Source organism: Micropterus dolomieu, linkage group LG15 (genome assembly GCF_021292245.1).
Source record: "Micropterus dolomieu isolate WLL.071019.BEF.003 ecotype Adirondacks linkage group LG15, ASM2129224v1, whole genome shotgun sequence".
NCBI lineage: Eukaryota > Metazoa > Chordata > Actinopteri > Centrarchiformes > Centrarchidae > Micropterus > Micropterus dolomieu.
This window is the reverse complement of record NC_060164.1, coordinates 17,338,838-17,362,162: the sequence shown is the minus strand read 5'-3', so window position 1 is coordinate 17,362,162 and position 23,325 is coordinate 17,338,838. Positions and strand designations below refer to the sequence as shown.

Here is a 23,325-nt window from a genome sequence, read left to right as displayed (position 1 = left end):
GGGGGGGGGCTGTTATCTCATTCTTCTATTCAGTGGCCACAATGAATGAACCCCCACAGATTTGGGCCTGACCATTGATATAAAAACCAAACTCCTCGGGACGCGTGGCTCCCAATAAAAATGTACACGATGACTTTGAAGACCTCCAGTCTCGACGGGACGAGCCTCCTCCGTATTGAGGGTGACGTCTTCTTTTTTGTGTGAATTTACGGGGCGAGGCCCTCATGATCTCCTTAAATTTGCATGTAAATGGCGACATCAGCCTATACGCGTGCCAGGGGCCAGCGGGCCTCCCAGATGTCAAGGCAAAGTCAATCAGCCGGCCGCTGCCCAGCTGTCCATCGATGCACTTTATTGGGACAACACTTTCATTATGCTCACCTGCATTGTTTCCTAATGAATTGATTGGAGAGAAAAAAGGTGGAAATGAAATCTTATTAGGAGCCACCAAGCAAGTTCGCTCACGGCTTTATCACAGAGGCTGTTTTAAAGTGATCTTTTTTTTCGATTAAATATTAATCAAATACGCCTACAGTTACGCATCATTTCAAATTCCATATGGACTAAATAGGCAGACAGCCCACTTATTGTTTACTGCAACTCAGCCATCTTTATTCCATTGTTTACACCTATAATTTTTATATAGTCGATATGGTTGGACTTAAAATGAATTTATTTATATGTTATATGCATGACATGTGCAAACTACGGCGCAACAAAAAAAAATCACCTTTACTACAGCCTTGGTTTTAAAATTCACATCACTTGTGGCTGTACTTTAAAAGAGCAGCTACAGTTTATGGGCCTACTCGTGTAGCTGCGGAGACGTTTCTCATAAGTGGGGGAAATTAGACAATATTTATAATTACTTTTTTTTATTAAATGACTTAAATGCTTTATTCCTCATTACAAATGGCAGCCTCCATGCAAACTTTGTTTCCAGAAGCTATTAACGTCAGGCCTAATAAATGCACGGCCGAAATTCGATATGACATATTCAAATATTATATTAAAATACAGCTTACGCGTTATTTTTAATTATAGGGGGTAAAACACAAATGGCCAAGAGTGATGAGATCAATCATGTGGGCCATTCGTGTCAAGTAGTTATAGCTGAAAGACGGACAGCGCCCCTCGTTGGTTACACTTGAGATCATTGTGTCGATATGAGGCAGCTGTGTTCCTCAGTGACAAGATAGCTAAATCTCAACATAGGTTTATCTAACACCCCCCACCCCCACCCTCCACCCACCCGAGGAGGCAAAAAGAAATGGTTGTTTATGTTCAGGATAAATTATATTAAATAAAACAACATTTTGCAAGAGAATTATTTAAAATGCTGACCAGCATGCACAGAAGACTGAAAAATAAATTAAATTAAAATTCATATTTATGATATTGAGGAGAGCAGTGCGCGTAATTGTTTTCCATGCTGCAAAAGGATTTGTCACAAACGCTAAATTATTATTATTATTATTATTATTATTATTATTATTATTTTGTGTGTTTCTGATGCTGTTGTGTCAGATAAATAAACACAACCATATTATTGTCTGACATGCAGCTCCTGTGACCTCACATTTCGTCACTAACTTCTGTCAGAGTGCTCATGTTAATTGTGTGCAGTGGTGAGTTCTGTCAAGGGCATTGCCCGTGCGCACGATTTGCATTTCCATTCTGCTGTGGAAATGATGAGAGAGTTTCTGCGCGGTTTAGAGCCTCGCGGCGCAATCTGTGGGCGAATTACATTTAAAGAAGGCGAGAGAAATTAAATAAGAAACCGAGACCACTTCAGGGCTATTAACATCTAAAATATCCCCTGGAAATTTAGACCAAAATACACATGACCAAATATCCAGCATACCTTCGCTCTTACACAGCCCCATCGTGATTGCGTCCATCACTGCTTTGTAGGCCTAATCTTTATTTAAAAAAAAGTTATCACGCAGCCGCACGCTTCTCAGTGGCGTTGATGGACGTGAGGTAAATTTGATTATTCAGCCCTAAATCGGAACATATAAACTTGTAATGTGGGTGCACTAATACCAAACGGACTGTGACACTCAAAAAGGGGTGCAGAAAATCTGACTTTGAAGGTCATTTTAAAAAATCTCATCAATAAGTATGACATGAGCACATGTTGCATTGGGCAATGTGGCCTCCAAAACGGGAGGCATCAGCTTTAACCTTGTTTTTATTTTTTTTGAGCGCATGTGCCTGTGCATGACCACAGAGCAGCAGTGCCTCAGCCCTCAAGAGAACTTTAATTTGCCTGTTGACCCCTGTGATGGAGCTACTGTCAACTTATAGTGATACTGCCCCACCTGCCATAGTCCAATAATTCCCAAGTCACTCAAATGAAAATGTACATTTTCTACATGTTGCATTAGAGCATATAATTTAGTTCTGCAGGGATTATTATTATCATTAAGGCATACAAATGTGATGGTGATTGGCAAGGTATGAGCAAAGCAGTACAATTCATTACCACTCTCCCACTGAATTTTGATTTCAGCCATAGATCCTTATTAATATTGAACTGTGTTACTATTAACAGAAATGTTAATTATGATGTCAAGATGGAGAGAGTCAAGGTGAAAGCTGCACAGCAATAGCTAAAAATAATCCATGCCAGCCAGAGTACAGTATGATCCTGCAGAGGAGTGTTACTGGCAAGGGACCTTTTTGCTGCAACAAAGAGGTGGAAAAGAGGAAGTAAATGAATTAGAGTACAAGCCAGATTTTGTCTTTGTTTCATCCACACTTGTCCTGTCCCTATTTTCCAACCTCTCCCTTTTCCTTGCTATTGGAAGTGCTGCAAATTGTATAATGCTGGTCTTTGTTCTACAGAGTCAAGCCACATGAATAGCTGTCCTGAGCACACACAAAAACACACTGACAAACTGATCATCTTAAAAAAGCAACGCCCTGGTGCTCACTTGGCCTACTTTCCACGGCAGCACTGGGACGTGGGAAGAGCAATAGAATTCAGGGGAGGATGTTCTTGCACTCTGGGAAACATTCAGTATAGCAAGTGTGATGCACATAAACATAGCCTTTGCATTGTCAACCTTAGACCGCATTTGCCCCAGATAACTAGTCCCCATGTGCTAGACTATTCTCTTTGACTTTGCAATTGAAATCCTGAGAAGATTATGCCAAAGCTAAAAGAGGCAAACTGCAGGGTGGGATTTCAATTGTCAATTCCTGTTGGATTTTATAGCATTATGACATATAGTACACCATCTGTTACGCTTCCTGTGACTAGGTCTACGTCTGCACAAGTGGAGCCTATTGATGTGAACATCATTACAACTAAGACTTATGGTTTCAAATGGACAGCAATATTCAATCACCAATATTTTTCCTCTTACCCACTCTTTAAGACAGACGCATGACTAAGCACGGGGGTCTCCAGGTTACAAAGCGCAGGGGTAAATTAGGAAGGTGCAGGAAAGTAACCACTCCTAACTTTAGCTAAACAGACTTCCTGAAGCGCTAGATAATCTGGGGCTTCTATGTACACCGCCTAACCAAATGTCGACATCTGTGAGGGTGTGCATAAAGAAAAGCTCCTCAGAGAAACGGGGGATAATAATCTTAGTTCCCCTCACCTTCAGCTTGCCCATAGGGGTTTAAAAGGGAGATGAAGAAATCCTATGTAAACATGCCAAGTCAAATTTTCACTTGAAATGTGACATGGAGGCAAAGGCCAACCTTGGTGCATCACTAATGTGGTTCCACACATGAGTTTTCAGTGCCCCTGGATGTAAACAATTGATGTATTCAGTCCATGGTTTGAGCACTGACTCACTATGCACACTTAGTATGTTTGAACATCTTTTTATCCTTGACTACATTTAGTGCATAGGTGAAGAGCCCAAAGAAGTCAACACAAAGCTTGTACACAATCAGAATCCCCGTATTCAATAGCTTCCATGAAAGTGAGTTTCGCTCTCCTGAGAAACATACAAAGTTTGAGCATCTGTTCCATCATGTAGTCTTTGTAGAGAAATTAAATATTGAACTGATCTAGTGTACCATGAATGTTTCACTCACATAGTGATTAGACAGACTGGAGAGGCAAGACATCGCAGCACTTTAGACTCTATTTTAATATACTGTATTTGTTGTTGGTGCCTTTAAGTGTTTCAAACAACAGATTATATTGTTGCTGTAGAAAATGGTTTAAATAGTTGCGTCAATTAGGCTTAACATGCATGTGTAATTCTGGTACACATACTAACACACATGCAAATTATATGCACGTTACGTATACGTGTGCACAAACACGATCCTCCACTGTAAACAATGAGCATTATGACTGTCGTCCAGCTGATGCACAAGAATTTAATTGAAAAAAACAAAACAAATTAGAGTTTTGTTCAGTCATCACCTTTCTAGCATCTGTTTCAGCACACTTTCATGTTATTGTGCAACATATAGAAAAAGTACTGATTTAAATTGGTTTTCTTGTTTGCGGTTAAAATCTCAGTATAAAGGACATCTCCTTGCTGATCATCCTTTGCTCCAAATCAACAATTGTCTCAAGGAAGAACCCTTAATGATGTTTATTTTTTTTTTACATTAACAATTTTGGATTAGCTGAGCAGACCAAGGTAACATGCAAGCAGGAGAAGCAAACGGTATCATCACAGAGATGATAAAATGTGTCGTGAGTAGTCTTTTGTCCTGGACCATAGGAGAGTTCTGTTGCTAAAGGGAAGGACAAAAGCAGAAGGCGCCACGGGTATAAGGTTCCCCTGAGCAACAATGCTGAAAGTTTCAACTTGCAGCACATGGGTGTAACTTTAACTGGAATACTGTGGATCAAAGACTCACAAACAAAGTGGGTGGAAATGCTGGAGGAGTGTCTGTGCTCAAGTGAAGGACAGGTTCACTAGAGAGAACGCGGGAGAGACCATTTATGAAACACAGACCAGGCAATCAAGGCTAATTACTGAGACTGTGTTTGGTGAACTCAAAGGGCAGCGTGATTCAATTAACAAAATTGATGTGTATTATAATAAAAAAGATCACACTTGTAAATGTAAACACAAAATGTAAAACAAGCTTATCAGATATAAAACAAAATTGAAATTGAATTGAACGCAGGTATTTGAACTTTGTTATTGCTTCATGTGCACTTAATTGAGAAGAGAATACACAGTAGATTTTGTGCTGCATCTCACACATTCATTCGACACCCTTGTCTTCGCCTGTCATCTTTTCGAGAGTGAGAGAATGATTCAGTTCTGCTTCTTTAAATAAGAAACACAGCCTTGAAATTTGTGGGGCTTAAGGCAACTCATCAGGTTAGATCAGTGCAATGTGGATGTGTAACCTTTACACTGCAGTTGAACCTGCACATACAAGTGTTATGAAAGGTCCCTGTGGCACTCTGCTCTTCTGACATGGATTTGAAGACTTGCCACTTTATTAGCTGCTAAGCCCCCAATACTTGTTCTATATAGTGGAGGCCTATGTTATGAGCTGGGATCTCATTGTCTTGCGTTATTAGAGGAAGAGTCTGCAGCACTCTCTTGTCCCCCCGAGAGAATAGCCTGACTGTTTGAAGGAAAGCTACAAGTGCAATTTAACCCATCATGTTTACAATATGATCTGTTATGAGGACATCGTTGCTGCAAGGATTCACATTTAATATATCCCCTCACTGTGATTTTATGTCTCTGTTTTCATTGATTCGAGTATATTTTGTTTGATGTTTGAACTTGAGCCTTTAAAAAAAACACAACTCTGAATCTGAGATAAACCAAAAACTTTGGTGATCTACGCTACCCCAATTCAATGTATCTCACTGTGGCAATCAAAATCAAAACAATTGCTTTGTCCTTAAAGGTCACAACTGTTCATTAATAAATGTGAGTGGCTATGGAGTTTTTTATGATGATATCAACATTAGCTCGGGGAAAACAGTTTGTGATCATCACTTGTGTCAGCAGCGCATACACATCCTCCAAAATGGAAATGATCTATTGGCACTGAATAATAAGTGCCATAGTGCCATCTAGTGCACAGATTTGCACACTGAAAAATGACAGCCCCTGTATGTAAAGCATACACTATGCACATTGTCTTACATATGTAGGTATAGAGCCTTACTGGTAGAGAAATAATCCAAAGTAATGGACAGTGTGCTATTTACACTGATCGCTTGTGTGCGTCAGTGTGAGGTTTAACTACACTGAATGACCACACTGAAAATTTCCACTCAGGAGGGAAATAAACACAGAGACAAAGGTCCGTCTTCCAAGCCAGGTCTTTGACAACCCTCAGTGGTGGAAAGCTGCAAGGATAATCTGCTTCAGACAATGAGACAATGTTGAAGGCTGCACATGCAAATTATACTTTGCCATCTAAATTACAAAGACATACACAGACCCCAAGTCATCAGGCCTCATATCTCACTCATCGGGCCTCCTGGCTGTTAGGTTGCCAGAGGATGCTATAGAAACAACAGAACAGAAATAATAAGAAAAAACACATGAGCCAAAACAAGAGTCTTGAATAATTGATTGTGTTTGTCTTTGCTGTTTGTGTGCCTGTGTGTGTGTGTGTGTGTGAGTGTGTGAGAGAGAGAGAGAGAGAGAGAGACAGAGAGAGAGAGAGAGAGAGAGAGAGAGAGAGAGTGAGAGTTAAGACTGAGGGTCTGGACAGAGCTTATGCCCCTGAGCAGAGCAGACACATCCACTGGCCAATGGTTTGTGTTAAAAACTGTCTGATGGACCAAACGTGGGGGAAGGGTATGTTTGTGTGTGCAAATGCATGTGCATGGGTATTTTACGTACGCGCCTTTGTGTGTAAATTTCAACTGAAATTGATGACGACAGCAGCAGTGAACATGTTGAGGTCATGTTAAAACAGTGTTTTTCTATTCAATTGCATGAGAATAGAATGAAGTAAAGATTTCCACAAGAACAAATGCTCGTTGTTAAACGGCTCAGAAATAGGTATGTTGTAAGATGTTAAAAAGTCAATATACCTTCATTTTGTCTGTGCTGGTAATGAGCCATATTTTCTGGGGAAAATGGCTGCTTCTCCGGAGGCACCATGTCTACTGAATGTGGCCCTGATCCTGGATAAAACAGAAGGCTCACCAATCAATCTCTCCAGGTTGCCCACAGCCAGAGAAAGCAGCTGCACCACATGTTTGCCTTGCGCGATAGCGACAAGTTAACATACGGGCAGCACAGTAACCATCCACAAGCAGCCTCTAGCTGTCTTATAATGAATTCCCACAGGGATGGGGAACTATCAGAGTCAGTGGTGTTACTGGAGGCTCGGAATAAAGTCAACACCTCTCCTTATACCTGATGAAGCTACGGCATGGCAGCGCGAACACACACACACACACACAGCCACACAGAACTTATAAAAATGAGAAAATCGAATGTACACAACAATTAAGCTGTACAGTTTATTAAATCACAAATTAGTCTTAAGTCTAATGTTTTTCTCCTTCTCACTGTATGTTTTTAATAGGACACTATTAGTCAAGGCAGCAATTCCTTTTCACTCTACTTTATAAGAATAATGCTAGAGTAAAAACAGATGTTTTAGAATGCAAGTAAAATTCAGAAACACCTGTTTCAATAATTTCTAAGATTTTAAAAAGCAGTAGTTAATATCCTTTTTTTCTGATCTGGCAAATTAGTATGTATACCCACACTACTTATTGCTTTCAAATCAAGAAGCATTTGTACTCACTGTATCCAACAAATAATGTCTGCACTGCCTCTTTCAACTCACAACACACGATTTGCTCCATTCAGTCAAAGGTAGAAGCTATCAAAGTAAAAAACCCTGCAAACCCATTTGGTGCTGTATTGTACTACACAGGGCTCCTCATGTAGCAGTCAAGGATGTTTTAGAGGTTCAAGCGCTTCTTAAAATAATGATGGTTTTGTAAAACACCGGTGAACAATCTATTTTTAATTTAAAGCGAACATCCCCATATCTACTAACTACAAATGGGATCAATACACAAGTAGGTGTTAAACGCTGTGGTTAACTGTTTAATGGCAGTATTTTAGAGAAGACCTACATACCTTGGAAAGTTTTATACTACTGCCTACTGCACATATTCTTACTCCCTTGTACTATGTGTACTATATACATTCTCATATACTCATACATATCCTACATTGGATGCGGTACATATCTTATCTGTATAGTATTCAAATTAATATTATTTTCTATCCTTTACATTTTGAATCTATATATTCATATCATTCCTCCAAATGTTTATTCTGTAGGCCCTATATAATGTCTTACTATTAGCATTACCTATACTACTAGTACTGCAGTACCTGTAATACATATTTTATACTAAGACCTGCACTACCTTCTGTAACTGCTGCACATGTTCATACTGTATATATCTTAGCATATTCATATCTATCACTTACTATTTATTTTCATATACACCTCTATACATATATACATTACACTGCAATTTAATACTTTTTGTACTTCTGCTTCGATGCTAACTGCATTTCTTTGTCTCAATGCTAGTACTCTGTTCAATGACAATAAAGCCGTATCTAATCTAATCTAATAATTGCACATTATTATGTCATGTTGTTTCATATTGCTATGCATGTTTATATGTTTCTATCAGTAACTTTAGACCATCCACCCTGTACATACTGCATGTACAAGTTGGTCCACCCTTACATATATATATATATAGGTATAATCATCCTAACCTCCAGCCCTGTGCTCTGCGTCTCCCCAAGGGGTGCTGTGTGAATGATGAGAGGGATGTGGAGCTTGGGAGATACTGGGGAGAAGGTTTGGGTGAGGTTTGGTTCAGGTCTTTCTGCGTGCATCCTTATTTATTCACTTGCCACCTCCAAAGTTTAAAAGCACTATGGAGACAATACCATCACTGTGGAGTGGTTATCCAGAGTTCATATTCACAGTTTCCATAAAGAGAAATGTCACACATCAACCTGACATCCTAGTTAAAGGAGAGGTAATAAATATTGTTGAGCACTTCAAGCATCTGGGCAAAATCATTAATTCTGATTCTAACTTTAATTTTAAGAAATGTATATTAAAAAAAAGGTCTCCAGAAGTGTTAGAGCTAGCCTAAAGTGCAATTTATACTTCTGCATTGAATCAATGGCATAGCCTCGGCATGGCCCCCTACCCTACGCCGTCACCTATGCAGTAGCCTGACACGCACCTCCTCAAAAATATAACTACACGTCGAGTCGACGCGGATTGTAAGCACTGTGATTGGTCGGCTGGGTAGCCTCACAGGGAGCCCTTTAAAGAGGCACTGGCCTTGCAACGCCTCCGAGCCGACAGGAAGTGTCCCGTGCTTTGTGGTAACTTTTACAGCGGCTGTAACACAGTGGATCGACCGTCACAACCCGAGCGAAATGACTCGTTTCACTATCAGAATGTGATCCATTCGGTCGATAACATTTGAAAAGGCTACACCAGCCGCTCGTTTACAATTTTACCCCAATTCACGTTAGCGGAGCCCTAAACCGGAAGTTAGCCTGCTCGGCCAGTGTTATGCCGAGTTTTGCATGCCTGCCCAGAATTGCATGCACCTCCAAATACTGCATTTAAACGCTGTAATATCCTTAGTTGGGTTCATCAATTGTGATAAATGATTCGAAGTATATATTTTTTTCAACGTTTATAGTCATTAATATTTTATTACACTTAGTAGAAGTAGCATTCATTGAGATTCAGCTAAAAGATGTCGTGATTACCGCGTTTGATCTATGAGCACAGCAAAGTGTCTGAAAAGGACCTAAAGACATGGATGCATAATTCGGCAGGACAGATGTTGTAGGCTACCTGCCGAGATTTGCACCCACATTTTTTCCCAGCTTAAATGAGCGTTACCAGCCGTGAGATGCATGCAATTCTAGGCAGGCAGGCAGAATTTGCAGAACACCTGCAAAAGTCAACACAGTGGACGCTGTAGCGCTACTGCCGACTAGTGTTTGGGGGTGTAATTGCAGATTGATGGACACACGGACGCACAAGTATAAATGCCTGGCTATGTGCCTAGCCTACGGCGTAGCTGCGCACGTAGACCCTACACAGGAGTATAAATCAAGCTTTGAGCAATATTTGATAAGCTCTTTTTGCACTCTGTGATCTTCACGCACATCTTACTGTGCTACAAGCTGGTCCCAGGCAGGTTTGACGACGCTAAAATCATTATACACTCTTTACAAACAATCTTGATAAAAAACCAAGGAGCTACCATCCTTGTATCGTCATTCAAAAGTACAATTTATTGAACTTTGATAGTTTGCTTTGTTTAGCAGAAATGTGCCTTGTGTAAATTAATTATGGATCTTGCACCACCATCACTTAAACAATTTGTGTCATGCTGCAGGGACAATGCTGGGGAGACCAGGGCATCAGGCAGAGACCACAGCTCAGCTAAATTTAGGAAAACTGCTTTTGGATAGTCAGCATTTTCAATCAGACCAGCAGATAAATGGAACTGAATCAGTTCTGGATCAGAGAATGGAAGAGCTTCAGTATTTTTAAAACAACACTTAAAACATGGGTAAAGATAAACCAGTTGTGTGATCACTAATCTAAACCATTGTATGGAACAGACTGTTTTCCAACATGGAGAATATAATGTATTATTTGATGATGTTTTTTTATACATCTGATGTACTGTTTACACATTTGGCTTATTGTATGTGTTCTGGAATATTTTTATCTTCCTGTCCAGGGACTAGAGATGTAAATTAGGTATATAGCTAACTCTGGTCCAATGGTTGTGTTTTTTATGGCCCCTTTAAAATAAATGAATTAACAAAACAACAAACAAAAGGTCAGTGCAGGTGATTAGCTAGCGTAAAAAAAAACATGTGACCTGTAATACTGGTTAAAAAACAAGCATTATTTTGTAATTGACCACTTTCAGCTATGGTATTTTACAATAAAGAGTAAAACAAGAATCAGCAACTAGGCAGAGGGCCTTATTTTCACATTTTCATTTTCAGCACAGTTAGTATATTAATATATATTAGACTAGTGTGTTTTCTATCAACTGGTGTGCTAAAAAGAAGATATCTATGTTTATTCTATTTTATCCACAGAAATGTGGCCCAGATATTACATATTCTCACACTTCATCAGCATTTGCCATTTTTTAAATTTTTTTTGCACAATCAGGCCCTCTGGGCTATCCTTCTCCTCCCAATTCTTGACAACCTCAACCCTTCAGAGAGTGCTGTTTACAGAAAAATAAGCAAACAAAATTAAAAACAACTACCACAGCTCTAACATCTATTTATATGTGTATATATATATATATATATATATATATATATATATATACACATACATACATACATACATACATACATACATACATACATAAAGTTCATTTACTTCAGTAATTCAACTTAAAAGGTGAAACTAATGTATTATATAGACTCATTATATGCAAAGTGAGATATTTCAAGCCTTTATTTGATATAATTTAATGATTATGGCTTACAGCTTATTACAGCAAATTCAAAATCTCATTGTATTGTAGGCTCAAAGTGTCACACTCTAATCAGCTAATTAATCCAAAACACCTGCAAAGGGTTCCTGAGCCTTTAATTGGTCTCTCAGGCTGGTTCAGTGGAATTCACAATCATGGGGAAGACTGCTGACCTGACAGTTGAGCAGAAAACCATCATTGACACCCTCCACAAGGAGGGAAAGCCTCAAAAGGTAATTGCAAAAGAAGTTGGATGTTCTCAAAGTGCTGTATCAAGGCACATTAATAGAAAGTTAAGTGGAAGGGAAAAGTGTGGAAGAAAAAGGTGCACAAGCAGCAGGGATGACCGTAGCCTGAGAGGATTGTCAGGAAAAGGCCATTCAAATGTGTGGGGGAGCTTCACAAGGAGTGGACTGAGGCTGGAGTTACTGCATCAAGAGCCACCACACACAGACGGGTCCTGGACATGGGCTTCAAATGTCGTATTCCGCTTGTCAAGGTGCTCCTGAACAACAAACAACATCAGAAGCGTCTTACCTGGGCTGAAGGAAAAAAAGAACTGGTCTGTTTCTCAGTGGTCCAAAGTCCTCTTTTCTGATGAGAGCAAATTTTGCATCTCCTTTGGAAACCAAGGTCCCAGAGTCTGGAGGAAGAATGGAGAGGCACACAATCAAAGATGCTTGAAGTCCAGTGTGAAGTTTCCACAGTCTGTTTGTTTGGGGAGCCATGTAATCTGCTGGTGTTGGTCCACTGTGCTTAAGTCCAGAGTCAGCGCAGCCGTCTACCAGGACATTTCAGAGCACTTTATGCTTCCTTCAGCAGATGAGCTTTATGGAGATGCTGACTTCATTTTCCAGCAGGACTTGGCACCTGCCCACACTGCCAAAGTACCAAAACCTGGTTCAATGACCATGGGATTACTGTGCTTATTGGCCAGCAAACTCGCCTGACCTGAACCCCATAGGGAATCTATGGGGCATTGCCAAGAGAAAGACGAAAGACATGAGATCGAACAATGCAGAAGAGCTGAAGGCCGCTATTGAAGCATCCTGGTCTTTCATAACACCTCAGCAGTGCCACAGGCTGATAGCATCCATGCCACGCCGCATTGAGGCAGTAATTCATGCAAAGGGGCCCAAACCAAGTACTGAGTACATATGCGTGAATATACTTTTCAGAGGGCTGACATTTCTGTATTTAAAATCCTTTTTTTTTTTTTCCTTTTTTTTTTTTATTGAATTCATGTAATATTTGGGGTTTTCATAAGCTGTACACAATAATCATTGAAATCTCACTTTGCATTAGTTAGTTTAACCTTTTAAGTCGAATTACTGAAATAAATGAACTTTTTCACTTTTTCTGAGATGCACCTGTATATGCACCGTGATTGCGAGCACATGCTCACAAAAATAGAGCTACATTTTTATCGCATAGTTTTGTACAGATTCTGAGCAGAATTTGACAAGTTTGTTCCCAAATGTAATATCCACAATTTGAAGAAAACAATACAAATGATTGACAGCATATAATGAGCACGCTTTAAAAAAAAATCCAGATAGGGCCTGTAAGAGTTATGGCCTTTTCAGCAAATCATTCTTTATTCTTACAGGGCAAAAATTCCAACTCAAACCAAAATGTTGTTTTGATTAGGTTTTGCAGACCAGTCCTTCACGACTTGAAGGAGTAGAAAATACAAAAGGCATCTGTAAATGTTTGTGAAATAGGGACTGAAAAGTATGAACATTCAGTTTATTACCATCGGGGGTGCAACATACCTAACATAAGTGAACTGGATTTTCTTCATTTCCCCACTAGATGTCACCCACTGACCATACAATACAAGCTGGGGTACTTGTAAGGTTTCATCCACTTTTGAGTTAGGACATACTTATTAACTAACAACAACGAAACAAATTTTTAAAACGTTTTATCATGAATAGTATATTTTTAGTATATAAAATAGAAGTTAGTGTGTTTTACTTGTCACTTTGGCTTTACTCATATTATGCAATTGACATTCATGAAACATGCCTGACCTATGAACACAAGACTATAAAAAATGTTTATGCTGACCATTTTCTTTTTTTTATTTGATTTAGTTTGCTTCACCGTTCAATCACATTACCTGCAACCTGATATGCACATTTGTCCCAACCATCAGGGGACAGCTGAACTGGCTTTAACAGGCTAATAGGCAGGTGTTAATATCTAATGTGATGAAACAAAGTTGAATGCATAGAAAATGAAGACTAAATGGCACTTCTAATAATATGATGCTCAGGAGGATGGATGGAGCCAGGATGTGGCATGTGTGCATGACGTCATTTCTCCATGTACTGTGCGCCATTTTGGAAGAAAAAAAAATCACGGATAATTTCCGTGGTCTTGACAGATCTGGACCCGAGTCTTCACACTGATTGTGGATGCTATCTATTTCCCCGAGCAAGCCGCATTGGTTGATTAGGTATTGGAAGCTGTGTACTTGCAAGAGCTGCTACATGAAGCAATGGCAGGTGAGCTACTTTTAAAGGGAGGAAAAGGACCCACCTCACTTAGTGTGTGATGGCCTGAATCTGCAAGTTAGCTAGCCAACGTTAGCCGCTGGCAAGCTAAGTTGCTAGTTGTCAAACTGTGTCACTGTCAGGTCATTATTATCGCCAGGCGAAACGCGAGGCGGATACAAACTAACGATGTGTTCTTTTTTACAGGAGTTGCTGGAGGAAATGATTTTCAGTGGTGTTTCTCACAAGTGAAAGGAGCGATAGATGAAGATGTTGCGGAAGGTATGTTGCTAACGTTGGCTTGGCGGCCAGGCTAAAACGGTGGGTAGCTAGCTAGATGGGCTGATGATGATGCTCTAGGGGCTTAACATTAGACGCACGATAGCTAGATGGTCGCACGGGGGTTAATATAAAACAGCTGGCGCGATTGGTGAGAGTCTGTTTGTGGATCAGTTGCACAAACGCCCTTTCCTCTGTAAACGACTGTATGTCGTTAGCTAACTGTATGCTAGGTGGTGGCTAAGCTATTAAAGGGGAGCGACCGTGTCCATGACGTCAATGTGCTGCGTCCATAAATTGTCGTGTGACATCATGCTTGTTTTCATTCATTCATACATGAATGGGTGTACGTGTTTGGCTGGCAGTTTACCCGATGCTTCAGTTCAGAAAAACACCAATGGCACCCGACTCAGTACACAGTAGCTTTACCCTAGCTGTCAACAAAGCTATTATCGTGAAAGCTGAGTCTAAATCACTCTTGATTTGTGTCCATTTTCAGCGGACATAATCTCAACAGTCGAGTTCAACTATTCTGGGGAACTGCTTGCAACTGGAGATAAAGGAGGCAGAGTAGTGATATTTCAACATGAACAGGAGGTAAGATTCGCCACAGACTGTGCAGATGAGTATTATGTCAGAGGTGATGTGCTGACTCTGTGTTGCAATGATAATACTTGCACCTTGTGACTTATGTTTGCAATATTTGTTTCTCAGTCTAAGAATCGTCCACACCTGCGCGGGGAGTACAACGTCTATAGCACTTTTCAGAGTCACGAGCCAGAATTTGACTATTTGAAAAGTTTAGAAATTGAGGAAAAGATTAATAAAATAAGATGGCTACCCCAACAAAATGCTGCTCACTTTCTACTTTCGACAAACGGTAAGAGTTTTACTTTTGATCTATGTCAGACGATTGTTCTTCACCTCTAAATTGAACCATTTTCTTATCTGTTTTTTGTCAGATAAAACTATCAAATTGTGGAAAATAAGTGAAAGAGATAAACGAGCAGAAGGTTACAACCTGAAAGATGAAGATGGACGACTCAGAGACCCCTTTAGAATCACCTCTTTACGGGTATGTTTAATCAGACGTCAGACCTGTGTCATATTCAAACAAGGTTGTTTTTTTTTTTTTTTTATGGTTTTCATAAAAACTTAAAATCTTCATGTGGTATCTTTCAGGTACCAGTACTGATGCCAATGGATCTCATGGTAGAAGCAAGTCCACGGAGGATCTTTGCAAATGCGCACACCTATCACATTAATTCCATTTCTGTAAATAGTGATCATGAAACGTACCTCTCCGCAGATGACCTAAGAATAAATCTATGGCACATGGAAATCACAGACAGAAGTTTTAGTATCCTTTTTCTTCATCAGAAAACAGCTTTTAGATGCGTGTCTTTTGGACCAATAGTCTCTACACTGTATCACAATGAAATACAAGACTGCTAGTTCCTTAACAGTGTGTTCCCAGATATTGTAGACATCAAGCCCGCCAACATGGAGGAACTGACGGAAGTAATCACAGCTGCTGAGTGCCATCCACACCAATGCAATGTATTTGTGTACAGCAGTAGCAAAGGCACCATCCGCCTGTGTGACATGCGAGCGGCGGCACTCTGCGACAGGCACTCAAAGTGTAAGTACCTCCACTGTAGTGCTGCGATGTTTAGTCAATTAGTTATTCTATGAGTGGAAAATCAGTTTATTATATTATATAGTTTATTTACATTTTGTCTAATATTTAGATTTCCTGCTATCTCCATTTTGTGTGTATAAATAAATAAATAAATTGATAACATTTAGGTTTTTTTTTACTTTTGGTCAGACAGAACAAAACTGAAGACATTACTTTTGGATCTGGTAAATTGTGATTGGTATTCATTATCTCATACGTTCTAGATTGTATATGATTATTTGATTAAATTAAAACGATTTAATAATTTAAGTAAAGGTAGATGTGTTGCTTCACTTGGTAAAATACCAATAAAGATTTTTTTTGTTATTATTAGAGTTATTGGAGTCTAACTCCATGCTGGAAATGTTTTTAGAAATAGGAGTTGTGAGGATTTTTCTTCCTTTTATCTTTCAGTCTTTGAGGAGCCTGAGGATCCAAGCAGCCGGTCCTTCTTCTCTGAGATCATCTCCTCCATCTCGGACGTGAAGTTCAGTCACAGCGGACGCTATATGATGACACGTGACTACCTCTCCGTCAAAGTTTGGGACCTCAACATGGAGAACAGGCCAGTGGAGACGTATCAGGTGCATAAACGTACCTTTTTTAGTGACTTCAAATATAACTGGCATTAACCCTGTGTGAGAACAATATAAGCACTACAGCATTTTAAAAATGATTGCTTCGTGTTAGGCAGATGAGTCTTTTTAACACTTAATTATAGCCATACAGATAAAGACATTATGCTTGTGTGAATATTAAGTGAATATTTAGGTGATGTGTTTTGTTTCAGGTCCATGAATACCTTCGCAGTAAACTCTGCTCCTTGTATGAAAACGACTGCATCTTTGACAAGTTTGAGTGCTGCTGGAATGGCAGTGACAGGTAAGTGTCCTTGTCTTGTATAGAATAGCATTTCACCTGCTACCTGTTTTATGTTCCTTAATTATAGATTCAATATATCTGTTGACATTGTGGGTGATTTTACTCAAGTTAATGTAAACAAACAATTAACGCGTTCTCTCTCCATCAGTGCCATCATGACTGGCTCCTACAACAACTTCTTCCGAATGTTTGACCGCAACACCAGGCGGGACATCACACTGGAGGCGTCCCGGGAGAGCAGCAAACCGCGGGCCACGCTCAAACCACGCAAAGTGTCGACCGGCGGCAAGAGGAAGAAGGATGAGATTAGCGTGGACAGCCTGGACTTCAACAAGAAGATCCTCCACACTGCCTGGCACCCCAAAGATAACGTGATAGCTGTGGCAGCCACCAACAACTTGTACATTTTCCAGGACAAAATCAACTAGAAGATTTGGGGCTCCAGAAGATAGGGCTTTTACCGTACCTGTGTAGTTAAGCCTACTACTTGTCTATCTGTATAAGAAGAAACAGCCTCGTTGTCCTCCTGGTGAAGAATTCGAAAGCACGTGTCTACTTTTTTTGCCACAGGAGGTTGATCTATAGGCCTGTTTTATTTTGAGTCTGAGCTTAGGTTGTTTTTGCCTTTGGCACCAGGGCAATCAACATGCCCACCCTCCCCCCTCCCGACACAGAAAGCCCAATTCGGGTCTAAAAGGAATGGCACTCCCTAGAGGTCAAACTCTTGAACGTTGGTGTTTGTGTTGACATTTTAAGCCTTCATTTCATGATTTAACGACAGAACTCTTGGAAGCCCTTAAAATGACGTCTTGTCAAAAGTTGTAACATCATCTCAAAGATTTTGGGCCCTCTGAAGCACGGATTAATGGTCAATAAGCCTAACTGTAACATTCCCCATTGGCCATGTATTCAGGCCAAGCTACTGGTGGAAGAGGCCATGAATTTGGAAAGTGGACCCGTTTCTTTTCTCCCCCTCCCTCTTCTTTCTTTACCCCAGTCAATACGGTGACATAATTTCACTGACTGTATCTACTCAAGTACACCTTGTCATCCACATAATAAAAGAAACTAAAACTACAGATGTGTTTTTAAATTTAAAAGTATGTATTAAAACATGTTTATTGCTTTGCATGTTTTTATGTTGTAGAGAGGTGGAAAAATGTCCAGTCACACCACTGTCTTTGAGCAGATCTCAAGCAAACTTCTTATGGAAATACTATTTGGGGCTACTAGTTTCAGAACCACCGGTGGGGACAAACTGATAATGTGTTTGTGTCAAGAGATTCGTTTCTAGTTTTTGATCATGTTTTAGGATGCAGGCTGGAAACTACACGGCACAAGATGGGGCCCAGGACAAAGGGAATCTGCAGCCTTAATACCTACTTCTATCAGTGACAGCTACAAGTTATGTCCCCAAACGTTTTACAAACCTCATGTGCATTATTTGTAAATCCTATTTTATAGAGTTATGTCCTCATATACTGCTGCTATATGTGGCTGTCTTTGAAAATACAGAGGAGGAAAATTGCACACCATACGGTTTGTGAAAGAGTGCCTCCGAATCGTGTACTAATGTAGGAATATTCAGACCGGCCTCATACATGTGCCCTTATTCAATTAATAGGGATGTCACCCAAATTTGAACCGCGTATTGCAAATGTGGATCTTATCTCCGTAGTTGTGAATGCAGAAAACGAAGGTTGATTACACACAACATATACTGATGACATTAAAACAAACATAACAATGCATTGTCTTTGTCCATTGATTCCTAACATGGTGGCAATGTATTCACTTGTTTATTATTTTGACCAAAGTTCAATAAAATTTTAATTGTGTTCATCTGCATGTGGTACTTTCATTTGAAAAAACAGTTTGCTTCATGTTTCCACATATTAACCGGTTTGTAAATACACCATGTGTGTATACCCAACTTTTATTTTGAGTAGGATGAATAAATTGGACCATTTCAGTTGATTTTCTCTCAATAACAATTACATTTGCACAAATTAAGCAATCTGCAATGGAGGCAATCAGTGAAACGCTAAGCTAATGATCCCTTGGACAAAAGGTCAAATAAAATTACAAGCCCAAACTATTTTCTTTATCCACAGCTGGTCTAAAAATAAAAATCACTTGACAGTATATCGTTTAAAATCAATAGTGATTTCTCATTGCAAAAAGAAAAAGGCAATGACGTACAATATGTATCAGTTCCGTAACGTGCAGATTTAAGGAGCAGGAAACAGCCAAACAGTCATCTCCAGGCCACAACAAGGGGCAACAGCAAGGAGCAGAGGATTGGTCACTGTTGTGATGAGGAGAATACACCATGAAACAGCAATGACACATCCTCTCCATGCGGGGGGGTTGGGGGGCGACGTGGTGCACTCAAACAAATTGGACAGTGTCACATGGCCACATCTCCCTTGATATTCAGAAGGTCCCATTTTAAGGCATGCCAAGATGGTCACATCAAGGTGACAAAGGTGTTGCAACACCGCCATCCTACTTAGTAGGAGTTGTGGGAGGTCAGACGCTTCCCAATATATATCCTAAAAGGAGAGAGACAAACAATGTAATATAAGATGGTGCTGAGTGCAAGATATGCAAAAAGAATTCTCCAGAAATAGATATTACAAAAAGTACAAAACACTGAAGCTTGGACTTGATCCTCTACTTTATCACCAGATTTCACTAGAAAAAAACCCCAACTGGTATTGGTAATTAACCTAACCTACCACACACTACACACTCTCAAAAACTGACAACGACTCTGTCACCCGATGCTGGTTCTCCAAACCACGTTTTGTCAAAAAAACACACGTGAAATGGGAAATGATGCCAACCTACACATTAAACAGCCGTTGAATGTTAATATAAAGATAGCAATTATAAAGACAAAGAATATATTTCAAAGGGAACGCCCCCTTAAGTCGGAAGAACCGCACTACCCCAACTTTGTGATCTAAGATGGCTGCTGAGTATCAACAGTTAAAGCTGTAGTTTATACTGTTTGATAGCACTTCTGTGTACATTTTCGTACGCAGAGTGCTGTCCAACTGTTGTCTGTGGATGTGTTGCTACAGTGTTTAGCATGACTAAATACCACACAAGAAGTAACCAGCGTAACGATGGCTAACCTGCCTAGTTGTAAACAATGACTCTTCAAGCGAGGTTTTCCAACTCTTTACTGTATTATAACAGTTTACTATTTTAGGATGCCCAATAACATCTGGCAAGGGCACTGACAATGAAAACTAGCCTGTGGCTAACTCGGGTACACTTACATTTGCTTTGAATGTGTACATTGTCCCTTTTCAAATAAACAAATAAATAACTAAAATAAATAAACTCGGGTGTGACGTCATTCCCAGCTCCGACCTCCGACTTCCGAGGTAAATGGAACGCACCATAATACTAGACAACCACCAAATCATTAATGTAATGTTGGAGCAATTAAAATGAATGTTTGCATCAGTTTTTCTAAACAGTACGAAACCATATATTTGTACGTAGGATTATTTGAAAAATGCCAAATAAATGTTTAATCGGTATAGCAAATTATTCCATTATTTAAGTGAATATACATCATTTTTATGTGGTCAAAATCAGGGGTTTAAATTGTTCTTTAAAGATTCCTCTGCAATCGTCTCTAAAAGGTACCTATGTGTTTTTTTAGTTTTTAAGAGAATGTAATATTGCCAGAGTTAGAGATTAAATTATGTTGCTTACCCAAGGCCAACAGCAAGTATGTGAGAAATGATTAATGATGGAAGGAAAAGCTTCAGAAAGTCAGCAGAGAGAACGCCTCCCTTCTTCATGACGCTGGTGTTCCTAATGCTGAGAGAGGTCGAGCGCTTAGGGTACTTCAGCAGGAACTCCCTACAGAGGAGCACATTAATTTTTCACTGTTTTGAATACATTAAAATCAATGACTGCTGGTCTAATGTCATACTGACACCTCTGCTCACACAGACATCATTGTTCTTTCACTCTATGAATTACAATTACAAATCATGTCATAAAAAATAAAATAAATATACTTGGGCTAAAACAGATGAGGGACAAATTGAAGAAAAGACCTGAATAAAAGATTGGAGAAACATATAAAATGCAGATGCTTCCGTGCACCAGGGCTCTCTGAATGGTTTGGTAAGTATGAAAACGATGTGAGTAAAATGCTAGGTCCTTTACGGTCACCAAATCTCAACCCAGTTTCACATGTATGGAAGATTTTAGACCAACGTGTGAGACAATGCTCTGTAAAATCAAATAATATAACATAAACTTTCGTCTTCAAATCTATTTAGTGATGTCTGTGACTGTCTCTGATGCTATTTGACCTTTTGTTATGTCTGGCTAAGTTTGTTTTTTCCTTTGCTGTACTAGGGTCACTCTTGCAAAACAGAGCTTAAGCTCAATGAGATTACCTGATTAAATAAAGGTGGTATATATAATTGAGGGAATATCTTGTAGAGTACTGATGTTCATCCCTCTAATTAACAGACTTGGCAAGGAGCCCAGAAGCTGTTCATGAGGCTTGTAGTGGCCTGACTCCATGCTAAAACATCTCATGTTGGTTTATTTGTCACCCGTGTGTACGTGTACACTGAAATTACAAAGACATTTCATACCAAAAATACTAAATTACACCATTAGTGGTGGCAACATACTTTGGTGGATTGTTCTCAGGTCGACTAGACCAGTCCCAGATCCAGTCAGCATTTTTCTTCATCAGGTTCTCTACTTCCCGTCTTCTTTCTTGGAAATCTTCATCTGACTAAAAACACCAAATGTAGATAATCAAGTGCTGTCGGAACACATCCAGCAACAACTTGGCCATCAGTGATTTCTAAAAAATAACGTTATACTGTACAACATCCTATGAATTATTTAATAAAACTACACTATTATTAGACTTTGATACATTTTATAACTTTACAGGTATGATTTTGTTGCAGGTCAGTGGTTCCAACAAATACCTGCGAGCTGTTTCCCTCTGAGCCTCTCCACATAAGAAGGGGGGTCTGTGCTCTTAGTGGGCTGTTGTGAAGAAGTGAAGAAACCAACAACACATAAGGGAAATGATGGTCACTTAAGACACACGTTTGGAATAACACTTCTTGACAAGCTGTATTACACAACGCATATGAAAAACACAAACTGTGCTTCCCTTTTTCCAACCCTCCCCCAAACCTGTTACACTGAGAGCTTCCTCTGGAGCTGCTTCTGCCTGACTCGTGCTGTGCATCTAGCAGCATTTTCTCCATGTCAACCTCCTGGATGGACGTGGGGATTTGCTCCTGACTTCCATGGTGACTGGTGCTTTGGGATCCAGTGCCACTGAAATGCAGCTCAACCCAGGAACCTTATATCAGATGATTTTAATACATGAAATATGTGAATGAAATCTGGGTAGCCTATTCAGTAGTGGTATCACTGGCCTATATAGGCTGGGACTGCCGCAGGCTATATGTACAGTAGAACAACAGATAAGGACTGTCCTCGGCTTGAAGGCATTTTGATTTGGCATTATTGCAAACAAGCCTATTAACTAACTAGACCGATGGGTGTCCTCTTATAATAGATCGACAAAATAATGTAACGTTAAGCTTTAATCTAGCTAATTAGATGTATACCTCGTCTGTTCAGCTCAGGCTAGGTTAGCTGATTTAACGTTAGTTACCTCGTGTTTTACAAGGTTGTTGGTTGTTTATACTTTACCTTGCAAACTCTCGTCCGATGAAATGTCCTTTTGGCGCGACATTGTACCGATTTAGTCTTGCGGGTCCTCTCGTTTACGCAGTTTTAGGGGCCTAAATGTCAGCGAAATGGTGGCAAAATCTGTGCGAGCAGATACAGTTGCAACTACCACAATAACAGTGACGCAATATTGTGTTTGTCTGAAATGTGATTGGCTCTGAAACGGCCGGGCGCAACACGCAGACGGCCCACCAAAATAGCGCGCATGCCCGGACACGCTTCCTAAACAACCTCAATAAACATGATTGCTAAGCCACGTAATCAGCTTTGTTAAAACACCGTATTTATAAGCGACATTGATTCCTTTTGCTCATGTCAGCTTATTTTACATTTTGAATTAAACCTGCTTTATGATAGTTCCACACGCCTGTCTGCAGATGGCAGTCATAGCTCATAATTGCCCCCTCTCTTGAGTTGCATCAGTATGTAAGGTACAGTAGCCTACATACAGTATGTAATAAGGTCACACATCTCAGCCATGGCTAACTATGCAACTGCAATTATTTGGCGTAAAAATGTCTAAAAAGGACATTCAATATGAAATGTGCTGTGGTAAACACGTATAGCCTCCGCCAATGTAACCTTGTTGCAGTGTCTTATGACTCTGTTCTGTATTGTTAGAGTCCCAAACCGTCTATAACTAAATGAATGCTTTCTGAGCTGAGGAACATAGACAGGTATTGACCAAGAAAAACCTTGTTTCTACTGACTTC

At 39.8% G+C, this 23,325-nt stretch overlaps 2 protein-coding genes across 2 annotated transcripts; one reads left to right on the top strand and one right to left on the bottom strand.

Annotated features, from left to right (window-relative positions):
* The first annotated feature begins 13,837 nt into the window (after positions 1–13,837).
* Positions 13,838–17,923, top strand: ppp2r2d (protein phosphatase 2, regulatory subunit B, delta). The gene is made up of 10 exons (XM_046070377.1): positions 13,838–14,016; positions 14,212–14,286; positions 14,783–14,880; positions 14,998–15,163; positions 15,246–15,358; positions 15,466–15,643; positions 15,761–15,925; positions 16,379–16,548; positions 16,755–16,846; positions 16,995–17,923. The coding sequence occupies exons 1-10, from the start codon at positions 14,010–14,012 to the stop codon at positions 17,272–17,274; spliced, it is 1,344 nt and encodes a 447-aa protein (XP_045926333.1). The 5' UTR covers positions 13,838–14,009; the 3' UTR covers positions 17,275–17,923.
* An 843-nt stretch (positions 17,924–18,766) lies between these two features.
* Positions 18,767–22,735, bottom strand: bnip4 (BCL2 interacting protein 4). Its single transcript, XM_046070378.1, has 6 exons — positions 22,574–22,735; positions 22,046–22,217; positions 21,832–21,892; positions 21,523–21,629; positions 20,582–20,731; positions 18,767–19,401 (listed from the first exon to the last, which is right to left on the bottom strand). Exons 1-6 carry the CDS (start codon positions 22,614–22,616, stop codon positions 19,359–19,361), a joined length of 576 nt encoding a protein of 191 aa, XP_045926334.1. The 5' UTR covers positions 22,617–22,735; the 3' UTR covers positions 18,767–19,358.
* Between the last annotated feature and the right edge of the window lie 590 nt (positions 22,736–23,325).

Excerpts from the sequence above, each read along its gene's own strand:
- ppp2r2d (XM_046070377.1), top strand. Across the intron at positions 14,287-14,782 it reads AGATGAAGATGTTGCGGAAG|CGGACATAATCTCAACAGTC; the intron begins GTATGTTGCTAA and ends GTCCATTTTCAG. Across the intron at positions 16,549-16,754 it reads GGCCAGTGGAGACGTATCAG|GTCCATGAATACCTTCGCAG; the intron begins GTGCATAAACGT and ends GTTTTGTTTCAG.
- bnip4 (XM_046070378.1), bottom strand. The coding sequence starts at position 22,616 with ATGTCGCGCCAAAAGGACATTTCATCGGACGAGAGTTTGCAAG. Across the intron at positions 22,218-22,573 it reads ATCGGACGAGAGTTTGCAAG|GTTCCTGGGTTGAGCTGCAT; the intron begins GTAAAGTATAAA and ends ATCTGATATAAG. Across the intron at positions 19,402-20,581 it reads ATACTTGCTGTTGGCCTTGG|GATATATATTGGGAAGCGTC; the intron begins GTAAGCAACATA and ends CTCTCCTTTTAG.